The 12,655-nt window shown below is 35.3% G+C and overlaps 1 protein-coding gene across 1 annotated transcript in view; it reads right to left on the bottom strand.

Annotated features, from left to right (window-relative positions):
• Window positions 1-12,655, bottom strand: part of WDR72 (WD repeat domain 72) — a 101,976-nt gene that overhangs the window by 79,327 nt on the left and 9,994 nt on the right. Inside the window, exons 7-12 of the mRNA XM_009875056.1 lie at window positions 10,805-10,950; window positions 10,342-10,438; window positions 7,378-7,519; window positions 6,646-6,891; window positions 5,920-6,140; window positions 4,358-4,553 (exon numbers count right to left, since the gene is read on the bottom strand). Coding sequence (XP_009873358.1) covers window positions 4,358-4,553; window positions 5,920-6,140; window positions 6,646-6,891; window positions 7,378-7,519; window positions 10,342-10,438; window positions 10,805-10,950 — 1,048 coding nt within the window. The remainder of the gene's footprint in view (window positions 1-4,357; window positions 4,554-5,919; window positions 6,141-6,645; window positions 6,892-7,377; window positions 7,520-10,341; window positions 10,439-10,804; window positions 10,951-12,655) is intronic.

Below are 12,655 nucleotides of genomic sequence, written 5' to 3'. Positions count from 1 at the left end.
CTGCTGACTCTACAGCAGTGTAAATATTGAAATATTCATGGAAATTCCTTAATCCACAGCCCAAAATTATAAACAGACTGGCTGTTTTCCCAGTTATCCATTAACTTTAGTACAGTAACAATGTTCAAGTTTTTTCAAACCGCACACAGTGATACACGAGTCTGACACAAAACCAGGTCATCCACTGACTTTCAATTAAAGAGACAACGCCCCAGTCATGAATCTAACTGCATAGTCAGAACAGAGAACAACACTTTTTGGCCGTAGAAACAACAAAAATTTCATCTGATGTCCATTTCCATAATGGAACCCAAGCACAAAGCTACCCCTCACACTTTATCCTACTTAACTGAGTCAGGGGACACGCTCACAGATACTGTAGGCAAGCGGTACTTGGGGCAGGGCTGCCTGTTCATTTGCCAACAGATGAAAATGAGAATGGAAGGCTGCTGTGTTTCTGCAGAAGTTTGTGATTCTGTATACATCTTTCCCATATACCTGAACAATGCTTTCTCTGCCCGAGTGGCACTGAAGTATCTACATAGCTTTTGATCTAGGTCAGGCCAGTTTCAAGGATCAATGCCATGACCTCTTGTGTTCTCCTGCAATACAGATAGAATTCAACATTAAACCAACTATAGCACATCCTTGTAGGCTTTCCCAGGTATTTACCCTAGATGGCTTCTTTTAGTTACCAATGCCTAATGGGAATGAACAAAGTTAATGGCTAATATAGCAAATAACTTCATCTTGTATTCCAGCTATTCCTTAAGAAATGGTGGTTGCAGCTCTCATTCTGTTTTGAAATTAGTAAGAAAAGCTACTGAAACAGCAACTAAAAGTCACATTTAACCATCTGCACCCTTTCTGAATACGTAATATATATAAGCATCAATTTTACTTACTCATTAATTTTGAAACAGGTAACATTTTTACAGCGGAGACAGTTAAATGTAGTGATTTTTGTCTCCATGTTACCATTACAGTCGTATGCTATTTAATCTCACTGATTTACAAAGAATTCACTGTTCCTTAGTGTGAAGTTATCTAGCTATACTAAAGAGTTGTATCTCAGATGTAGTTCTGTCTCCAGAGCTTTTGGGCTGCCTTGGGCACTGTATGTTAATAGAAACTATTAGCTCTTATGTTGTCGAGGGCATTTCAGCCTAGCATTGCTATAGAATTAATAAGTCTTTTTCCATGTTGTTAAGCCCACACAGCAGAACCACTGAATTCACTCCACAATGTTTATTGTACATAAACCTAGGAAAGAAATGATCATTTGAGTTCTTTGGGTTTTTGTTTGGTTGGTTGGTTTTTTGGCTGGTTGTTTTTTTAACTAAGGAAGAACCTCACTAAGAAGAGCCACACAGTGAGGATTAAAGTATCCTCACTGTCAGGAGTTAATTCAAAGGCATACACTGTCTAAGTACTATTTAATCCTGCAAGACATCTTTCTGAGCAGTGAAGATCTGGCTTTCTCTAACAGCACATAAGGATAGAATTCTCTTTTCTCAGGCCTCCACAGACAACTTGTTTGCAATTAACAGCCAAAATTTTCAATCTAAAAATGACAGAGTGAATTATTTAGAAATTACTTACTTAGCCCCAGAGGTTTAGAATATCTATGACTTTTCAGCACTATTTCTAGTTAATAATATATGTTCCATGAAGAAATAAGAATCCTGAAAGAGTAAGAAGTTGAGAATTTGGACAATTTTTTTTAACATGTAGGATATTCTTAAATCTTCCAAATTTTTACTAGAATTCACACTTTCCATGAAAGGGTTAAACTAAAAAAAAAATGTTGTGCTTTTCTTAAAATTGTGAAAGTAGAAAAAATAACCCCATTTCTTAGTGCATAACACAAAAACAACTGTTGTACATCACTATCCTCCTGCAGGCACTACCGTGCAACAAAAGTTGTACTAAAGATACACCTTGATATGAACTAGTGTATTTCTTCATGATGCCTCTACAGCTCTTGGAATAACCTGTTAATAATTCAGCTTTTAAATGAACTTTTTGTGCTGTGATGGATTAAATTGTACTCTTTCACATGTCATTAGCATAATTATACACTGACTTAAAATTTTGTGGGGGGATTTGGTTGGTTGGTTTGAGGGATTTTTTTGTTAGTTTAAGAAGGGAATGAAGTGTTGCACTGACATTTGAGGAGTCTTTTTAAGCTGTGAAATAAAACAGTCTATGTAAAGAATTCCTAAACCTAAATTTCTCAACTGTTTTCAGCATTAGTTTTCAAAGAGTAATGAAGATGTAGATGAAATAGCTGGAAACTAGTAGCATCTTTACAAACGTCTCCATTAAAAAAATACATATTTTTTAACAACTGCTAAAAATTTAGATACCTTCTCTAGCTTCCCTTAATTACAGAGACTAGTACAATATCTGTCCATTCTACCTTTCATACTTTATCACTAGTAAAGGTGGCTTTCTAGCAATTGCTACAAAACAAGCAGTAAGGCAATGATGAGAATCAAGTTCATTTCTCATTTTTGCTGTTTTGGTTACTTTACACTAAAAGCATGAAGCAGGTACAACTTACAGCTTTAACTGTTAACAGAAATATTAGTTGCACGGAAAAAGCAGATACTGCCATCACAGGGAGGATATTATCATGAGACCTATAAATACCCTTAGAAACAGAAAAGAACACACAGGAGAGGAAATAGTCTTCATTTTAGAGGGAAAAACAAAGTAACTATTTGCAATATTGCAGACACACTGACAGAGCCTAGTAAAATGAAGGAATTAGAGGAATGACAAGACAGGAAGAAGGATCCTAAGGCAGTACTGCTCCACAAATCCTCCACAAAGTGGATTGAGCAGAAGGGTAAAATCCATGAGCCTCCGCAACTGGAGGAAATTCACAGAAAACTAGTATCACGCACCTACATAAATAGCAGAACACACAAAAAGAATCTAAGATATTTACCAGAAAACATAATTAAAAGTTATGCAGGAAACAACAACAAGTTCAGAGTACCCTAATTCAGTATCTAGTATTTACTTTTGAAAATTTTACCTTGTATTGTTGCAGTGCGACTAAAGCTAAAATTTATGTAAAACCATCATATAGTCACTCAGCAACAATAAGACAGCAAAGAAAAATAAAGTTCAATACTATACACAATCTATTAGTCTCAAGGTCATATCTTGTCATCTTATTTTTTTACTGATATATTTGACCAAAGAGATTAAAATAATTTTTAAATCTCAAAATACAACGCAAAAATAGGACTCGATAGGGGAACTTTGTATTTTTGAGTAACTAGGAAAAACACCTCAGTGTAAAACTGAGTTTTTTAAAACTTGTAACTGACTATTATTGTTAGTTCAATTAAATTCTATTCAAAAACTTTTTATTAAAAGCAGCAAGTCAGTACATTTGGGGAAAACAGAAAAAGTGCCAGAAGGCACTTCCTATGCCAGCTTAATGATACTAGACTGACACAACAGACTTGTTTATTTACGCCACATTCACTTTACCAGGTCCTTCATCACAAGTAGCTATTTTGTGCTTTAAAACAAGGGATGTGTTTGTCCAAAGCAGATAGCCTCATCAGCGTGTTGTAATAACTTGTGAAGTAAATTGTTCTCTCAGTGTTACACTAGTAAAACTGTGTTTTCATATAGTATTAGTAAGCTGGGCACTTTGGTGGATCTTAGACTGATTACGCATTTCATCCTCCCAGGACAAGTTCCTCCGAATCATATGAGAAGACTGTATTGTAATGTCTAGTACCATTACACCTTCCAGCAGTTCTGTCTGTCAAAGTTCATAGAACTACGTTTATTAGCTTTATGAATCAGCGTTACATGCTCACATCTCCTGGGAATTTACAGAATAACCTGAAACACTCAGCTTGAATTTTTCTGACTCAGTTGTGAGCTTTGCAATTTTCGTCCACTCTTAACTGATTATCAATCAACTCCAAAGGTTTCTAAGATTATGATTTTTCTAAAGAAAGCAGAACTTTGTGCTTTAACTTAGGATTGTTAGGACTGAAAATTTTTCTTTTTAATAACTAAAGATTATAACTTACATTTTATATATAGCTCCCAAAATGTTTCACTTAGTTCACTGCAATGTCAGCCAGCCATCTGATTGTCATGGTCTGACTTAAGCTACTGTGTTGTATTAGTGACATGCCTTGAACTATATGAATATTTTATTTCTTGCTTGTTTATATAAATATTTTAACTCTCTAACATACTGAATGTGTTGGTATTTCCACTCAGGTCCTCTGTAAATTAGGTTTATATAATAACATCACATGACATACAAAAAAAAACTGAGGAAAACAATAAAAAAAAGATCCCTCTGTGTTATTACCTGTTTCAATTTCCCAAATATAAACTGAATCATCTTCACATCCAACAATTAGTAGATTTTCAAGAGGGTCAAATTTTATCTTCTTCACAGGAAATAGATGCTTTCTAGCATGTAAGAGACATACTCTTTTCTGAAGGTGGAGAATTGCTACTGAGTGATCACTGCACACGCAGCACACAATGTCATGGTCTTTTAACTGCAAAACAAAGAACTCCAGTTTCAACCCTGTAACCAAAGTCATAACTGCATAATTTTGAGAAGCCTGGTAATAGTTGTCCAGTGATTTCTTTTCCAAAACATACTAATTTTAAAAAATACCTTCTTATTTCAGCCTACAACTCCAACTTGTTTTCAACAGGCTAGCTGTACAACTGATCTCCTGACAGGAAAACATACAATCTTTTCTGATATTTCATTTTTAAAAAAATAGTAATTTAGACATCATTTATTCACAATACTTAGTCTATCAAAGCAGTGATTATACAATCAAATATACAGTAGCCACTATCCTAGAAAAGAAAGTAGTAAAACATTACCTTAAACTCAACTGCTGTTCATGTGATTATAAAATTGTGTCAGGTCTTAATACACGAAAGTCCAGAGCAAGGTATTTCTAAGTAAAAATTTGGCATGCTACAATTTCATTTCACACTGTATGGATCTGATTCTGCAAAGCCTTCTTTTCCTGCAAGTAATTTTTAGTGGCACATGAAGGAATTCATCCTACAGAAAAAATCATCCCTATAAAAGAAACTGAAGCACCACTCACATAGGCATTAAATCCTCCCCATTTCCAGAAAAAAGGCTAAAGGGAGCCTTACAAGCATTAAGAATGTATGCCATTGCAAAACATCTTTAGGACTATTTAATGTCAGCATGGAAATGAACTCCAAGCAAACCATAAGTATCAAACATGTCTTCACAGTCTTTCTAAGAGGAAAATGATGAAGTTCCAGCCCCATGGAATGAGGCGGATAGAATTGGTTCAACAAACTTTCATAGAGTGCCCTGTACCATAAATCACCTTCTAAAGTTTTACTTCAAAATTCACTTAAAGAAAAACATACAAAACTAGTCTGAATCTCATAAAACACAAAAGCATACATGCTAAGGACCACAAGTATATGTTGGGAACCAAAATGAAGAAACATATTTAGATTAAAATACTATTGGTCCAAATATTTTCTTACTATATTCAAACCCCAGCCTTACTGAACACACTTTTCAACTTTAGAAGTTAGAAGATGATCAGATTAACATAAAGAATGATACTAATGATATTAAAAGTGTTGAGCAGAACGTTAAGCACTTCTATTTCATGTGTCACTAATTTAAGATATATTTTTTGAATTACTTAAATCACACAGTAACAAAAAAACCAACACCTTGAAATTAAAAGCAACTTTCAAATAAGACAATCAAGTGAATGTAAGCTAAGGGTAAAGTGCTACAGGATAAAAGTATTGCCAGAAAGTTTTTCTCTCATAAATACATAGAGACACACAGGCATATAGGTAATTTTTTTTTTTTTTTGAGACAGCTTTTAGTGCACTTCTACTTACTCTGTAATTTTCTGGAGATTGCAAGAGCTCTGTCACTGGACCAGACTGCAGACTAAATTGTTGTAAGATGCCTCCAGTAAGTATATCCCAGCAGATCACAACAGAATCCTGGCCCCCTGATAACAGCCAGCTCGGATCGTATCTTACAGATTCATCATGTGGATATAGCAAACAAGTGACTCTGCTACTATGACCATTCAGAAGCTTATAAGGTAGAGTATCTGAAATAAGATGGGGCATAAATTACTTCTGTTCTTTAAGAAAAAGCGTTCCATATATTGCAGTATACTTGCTAAAAGTCAGGAGATTCAAAAGACTAAATACAACAATTCTTTACCTGAGAACAAACAATTTGGGACATGTTCCTAAAGGGAGGACAAAGATCTACACTCTGATCTTTAGCTACTGAGATGTACCCTTTTTGTAGTTCAGTAGGATGATCTTTTTCGAAGGAAAGTGACAAAATGACCACTGCCCTTATCTCACTTCCAGGCAATTCCATCCCCACAGCCACTCCAGGACTTCTAACAGAGAAAAGCACCTTGGAAGTCCTAAGCTATGATTTGACAGATCAGCTACAGAGGCAGAAAGAACATAATAATCTTCAATTTTCCTATTTTTTAGAGAATATTTACAGGCATCTCGGGGGGGGGGGGGGGGATGTCAGAAGTATGTAGTCTTTTGTGCATGATTGAGATGAATTTGAACAAAACTGTTAAAACCTACCTTTCAGCAAAGATATGTTTTCTAAAAGTCTTGCTCTTGCAGTTTTTAAACCTTGTGTTACAAAAATGTTCCCATTTTCACACCCACACACAAGCTTATCAAGACTGGGTATGTATACAGAAGAACTGACAACTGCACTTTTGATTTTATCTTTAGATTCATAAAGATGATCCATAATGCCCTCTGACATTGAACAGTGTTTATCAAAATTATCCTGAAGAGTCCACGTCGCTGTAATAGGGATCTCTACGGAGTGAGGGAAAAGAGTTTAATTTTAATTCAAAACAAAATAAAAATCCAAACAAAGCAAAACACAGATTTTCATCTCCTCATCACTTCCCTTCACTAAACCTTTCTGCAGCCTAGGGACGCAAAGTCAGCAGTCACTATTCCAATATTAGGTTACACCTCACTAAATCCTTTCTTTTATACCTCCCTTTAAACAATCATAAGCAGGACCAACCAAGTAAATTTTCATGACATGTGGAAGAAAAACATTTATGGGCTGATGGTAATGAAATAGGAATATATATAACGTTCAGTTCCATGAAGAATTCCTAGACACTTATCTTCATTTGTGTCTTGCTCCTTCTATACAGGCAATCATCACACAATGACTGAGTGAGCATCACCTTCTAGAGTGAAAATTTTTCATGAGAATTTAAGTTTTCATTAAAATTGACATAAAGGTATAAATAAAAAGACTGTATCAAGAGCACAGAATTGCCAGACCTTTTGCCAAACCATCAAATGTTGACACAGGGACATCAGGAATATGCCACAAAGTGATCCTTCCAGAAGCCTCACCAGAAAAAAGAACTTTATAGAAAGGCTCCTTTCTTTCATTCATGAAGCCCATGACAAAAGGAAAACTCTGCCAAAAACAACAGTAAATCAATATTTTGATACAAAACAGCTGACAAAATAATAATTAATTGCAAATTCACAGTTTGGGTTTTTAACATCAAAAGCTGTAGAAATATAAAATAATAGTTCAGCCCTCACCTGTCACTGAGTTCTGCTCAGATCAAGTCTCCTCTGTCTGCTGTAAGCCTCTCAAAGGTCACCTCTACTTTGCTAGCATACATGGCTAAGCCCACATCCCAAGTGGAAAAGTGGAATGGGGAGCCTCCCTAGGTTTACTGTCTCTAAGTGGAGATCTATCAATGCTATCACCAGAATACAAAAAAAATAAAAAGACACCAAAAAGCACTGGGATAAGGCTGAAAAAATTTGCAGCGAAACACTGATAATCTTCACATCAAAATAAATTAAGGAAATCTTCAATCATGATAGCTAAAATTACTATAACTACTAAAAGGTAAGAATGATGCTTTTACAGAGATAGGTAATAGCCTGTAACACCATCATTCAGTCATCTGGAAAAAGTTAGATACTACGGAGGTATAATATCACTGATAAACAGATGTACTGACACCTACCTAGGTTCATGCACTCAACACAAATTTATTGCAGTATCTTTATATCAGACAAACATCATGTTTTTCTCTGTAGGATTTCCTTGTGTGTAGGTATAACACCACAGATAATGCTAAATCACCACATCAGTAACAATCAAACTATGTGGTTATCTAGCGGTGACTTGCAAAGAACATCCTGGTTAGTTGTTACATAAACTTCATTCTCAATTAGCAAACTATTCAAAAACATCAAGGCATCTAAGGAGAAGTTTCTAGTTGCCTGAAACTCTTGCAAAAGTCAAGAAAATTAGGAATCTCCAGGTGCATCTACACTAGCTTGAGTTTACAGCAGGCATGCACCTTCTAAGCCATGAGATGTGTGCATAAGCCTAAAAAAACCTCACGTCAAAAAAACCCAAAAGCACAGACTATGGTAGATAGCATGGATGAAAGGTCAGCAGCACAACCTGTTTTGTTCTACACATTACATTTACTTAGAGCAAACACAGCTTGACTGCTCCTTCAAGACATTTTAATAAGCAAAACTGAAGCTTGGGAGTCCGTTCCACAATAAGCAACTCTACTGTTACGTGGTTCAGTTGATAATCGAAGAATGGAAATCAGAACAGAGCATCACACAGGCAGTTTTGTTGTCTTTCAAGTCTGCTACAAAAATAATTCAGGTAGTAAGGTAAACATTAAAGCAGAAATATTAGAAACAGGCTGGCTACATTATTTATAAAAATGCCTATGTTTTGGAGGAAGCACATATGAGCTCCCTACCACCCCTGCAACCCTATTATTTGCCAAGCCACGTGTCTTGATTATTTCTTTTCCCTCACTCCATCTGACCTTTTGGCATCCTTCAGCAGTTATTCTATCTGATTTTAGATCACAGTGTTTGGGGGAAAAGCTGAATGGCTTGTGCTATTGCCCTTCAACTCAAAATTAAATCTGTCAGGTTTCACAAGAGTATGCAACAAAAATGCTTTCTAAGAGACTACAGTTGTCAAAAGAAAGAAAAAATAACACTAGAAAGCTTGACATAGGTATATATTTGACAGTGTTTCTAGCCAGGTAAAAATAAAAATGTCTCCCTTGCAAATCTTCAGAAACCATTTAAAGACCTGCTTCAGCTCTCATACAAAAACACAAATTAAGCAGGCAGAAATTAAATCTACATTTTCCAACAATTACCATTTCATAAGGAGTATTAGCAAAAAGACTTAGCAACAAAATCAGAACAAAAAAGACACACAGAAAAATCTGTTATATTTTGGCAAAGTTTTGGCCACATTTTTTTCCTACTTCCTAATTCTAAGCAATTTTCTGCTTTTTAAATTAACTGGTTTTGCTTACCTACTTCTTCATGGTCACACAAAGCAATACTCAAAATGTAAGATGCAGGTTTTCCAACACAGCTGATTCCACTTGAGCTGCTTTATCTAAGCAGTAATTTCTAAATTTGGAACTGGTATGACATGCTCTGCTAAATGAGAATTCTTAGTCAAAAGTATAAAGATCACCTTCTCTTTTAGCCTTCTCTTTTCTTAACCTTAGAAACTTGTTCACACAGACACCACGGTTCTGAATAGAGTCACATGTGCCTCATTTTATGCACTGTGGGTACTGTCAGTCAGCTCCCAGCCCAAGAAAGTTTGGCATGTAATCATGCCTCAGAAGGCTTGGTTAACAGAATTCCAGATAAAACATCACAAATTCAAACCCCTTCAATTTAGCCTGAATATATATGGGAAACAAACTATTTATGTAGTTACACTGAAACATGCATATATTTCTTAAAAAACCAAGAACTAAGCAACTTGTAAGCACATTTTGCTTCTGGGTTGCCTTTGTGGCTTGGATTTTTTGTTGTTGTTTGTTTTTGTTTTTACAGATTTGAAAGAGCTTCTAAAGCTATTTTAGACCACTTTTACCTTAAAAAAAAAAAAAAAACATTCTCCTTTTCTGGGGGGGCAAAACTAGAAAAAAAAAATCCAACTTCAATAATTAGTCCATCTAAAGCTGAAAATAGTTTTTTCCCTACTGTGAAAAAAGTAAATATTGCCAGATTTTAAGACAAAAATATGCTATGAGAATCTCCACATTTGTAAGTAAAATTTTTTAAATGAATGAAATGAAAGTCTTACTCAGTGTTTTGACAGAACAGTTAAATCTGTTGATGAATTCAACAATTCCTTAGAGATCACTCAGGTTAACTGCAATTAATGAATAAACTCTTCTGAAGTGCTTCATAAACTCTTTATGAATTTACCTTATTTTCCTCCACACCAGTATAGCAGATTAAATGAGGATAAACAGTTTCTTTCAGCACCTTCCCATCAGCAGGATATATGCTTTTAGAAAGCCCACTGCATAATTTGGAAAAAAAATATAAAAATTAAAAGCTTTAGAAAGTCCTATCTTTTAGAAAGCAGAATAGTAACAACCAAGATTCATGAGTTCAATTAAAAGTTGCCATATAAGTAATTACAAGCGACTTTTTGAAATCACAGCACCAGCTGCCCACGTTCTACATGGCTAATCTTATTCCTACGTCCCCTGCTGTGTCAAACAAAGAATGAGGGCTGTCAAACTCAGGGTAAATCTTTGAATGCCAAAGCGGTTTTGTTCTGGTTTTTGATCATTTGCAACATGCAGAGATTTTTTCCATAATAAACCTCCCAAAGTTCATCTTGTACCTGAACTTTTTGTGTGAATTTCCCATCTGAGCCCACCTGTTTAGCAGCTGGTAGATGTAACTGTGGCCATCTTCTGTCCAGATGATCAGTCTGTAAGCTGCTAGGACTTCTCCACCAGCAAAGCACTGACCGCTTCTACAGAACTCAGTACAAAGCAAGGAGAAATCACAATAATCGTAGACCTAAGCTCAGAAAAACAGTAAAATATAAACAGTGTTAGACCATTCATTTTAATTCAGACTTGTTCGGGGCAATGAATAAGTAGCACATTAGCTTAACTCTTTGTAGTTTGACTACCCCTTTTAAAGCCAAAGGAGTTTTCATACTGCAAAGTCAAAAATCAAACCATGTATATTTCAAAGATAAAGAAACTGACAATTATGAAGGAGCACTGGAGCGTTTTGCTGTATTTGGTTATACTAAGGGATTTTGAACGGGATTTACTTTGTTTTGCTTTGCATTATTATTTACTAGACTACTAATTTCTTTTAGAGACATAGATAATTAATATAGCACATAAGCATGACACTGAAGATTCTGACAGAAGCTATAAATGCTTCTGTCTGTATTCTTTAGAGGATTATCTGCTGGCAGAATCACAGCACATATCTTAAAAAAGGAGATTTTTTTTTTCTTTGGGGAGCAACAGAGATTTTTATTATTTAAAACAATTGAAATCAAAGAAAATATAATTCCCTTTGCTTGCAAGAATTCTTCTCTTTTCCATTTCTAGACCTGGCAACAAAATATGACTTGTTTGTTTCTTCTGACATTCCCATGTTAAACTGGAACATGAGAGGACTAGGGCAACCAAGGGTATTGTCTCCTTGTTCACATTCCTAGTGGCCTCATGGAGAGAGCATTCATAAGCAAAATTTTAGTATTTATCCCAGCAGTATAAAAAAAAACAGATTTCGTAGGGAGAATTTCTATATTATTTTTAAGCTTATTTCTATTTTTTAGCTAATTTCTAGCTAATTTACTCTGTATTTTTCATCATTGTAGAAACTCTAAACAGATGTGAATCTCTCCTGTGCTACACTACATATGCCTTTCTAATCAAGGAGTAAGGTCATCATCTTATTTTAAAGCTGTATATTCATTAAAACACAGGAATTGAAAATCCAACACGACTTACGTACATATAACACTACTTGAATCAGCAAAACGTAAATATTCCTAACAGAGATATTACAAGAAACGTGCACCTCTTGTGGAAAAATGCTATAGAAAAAACAATGCACATGACAGATTTTTCCATGAACACAGAATTCCATATACACAATTTCTTCCTAACTACTTTTGTATACACTTTTTTTTAATAGTCCAAGAAAAATCTCAAGGACACCCTACAACTGTATCATTCAAAGCTGACTCAGATGTATGCGAGACGTCACCACCCCCATCGCCAACAGCAGTGGCGTTTGGATTGGGTGCGTATGTCGCACCAATAGCTCAAAATTATTTCAAGAGGAATGCCATAACACTGGGAAAAAGCAGTTTCAGCAACTACACAACACATTTATTTTCTTATAGCTACAAGAAAATGTGATATAGTTTGGGTTCTTCAGTTTTGTTGGCTTCTATTAGTGGAACCCAAGGCTACTGGCCCTGATGGACCAAAGGCTGGTTGGTGAGAACTGGTTAACTGTGACTACTTCAGTCACACTTAAACAATTTTTGTGCACCTTGGTCTCCTTTTGAAATGCACTGCAAAGTGACTATAGTGCAACCACTGCTCTAAAACTGACTAGTATCTAAAGTAATCCCCTATCTACCCAGTCAATTTCATGTTACACTTTAAAATCAGAAATAAATTAATAAAAACTAAACAATTAGACTCAGTCAGACAGTTAAGCAGAGAAGAGATACAGCACACTATTATAT

Source organism: Apaloderma vittatum, unplaced genomic scaffold (genome assembly GCF_000703405.1).
Source record: "Apaloderma vittatum isolate BGI_N311 unplaced genomic scaffold, ASM70340v1 scaffold35468, whole genome shotgun sequence".
Lineage (NCBI taxonomy): Eukaryota > Metazoa > Chordata > Aves > Trogoniformes > Trogonidae > Apaloderma > Apaloderma vittatum.
The sequence above is the reverse complement of the archived record's forward strand: the minus strand, read 5'-3'. Positions and strand labels throughout refer to the sequence as shown.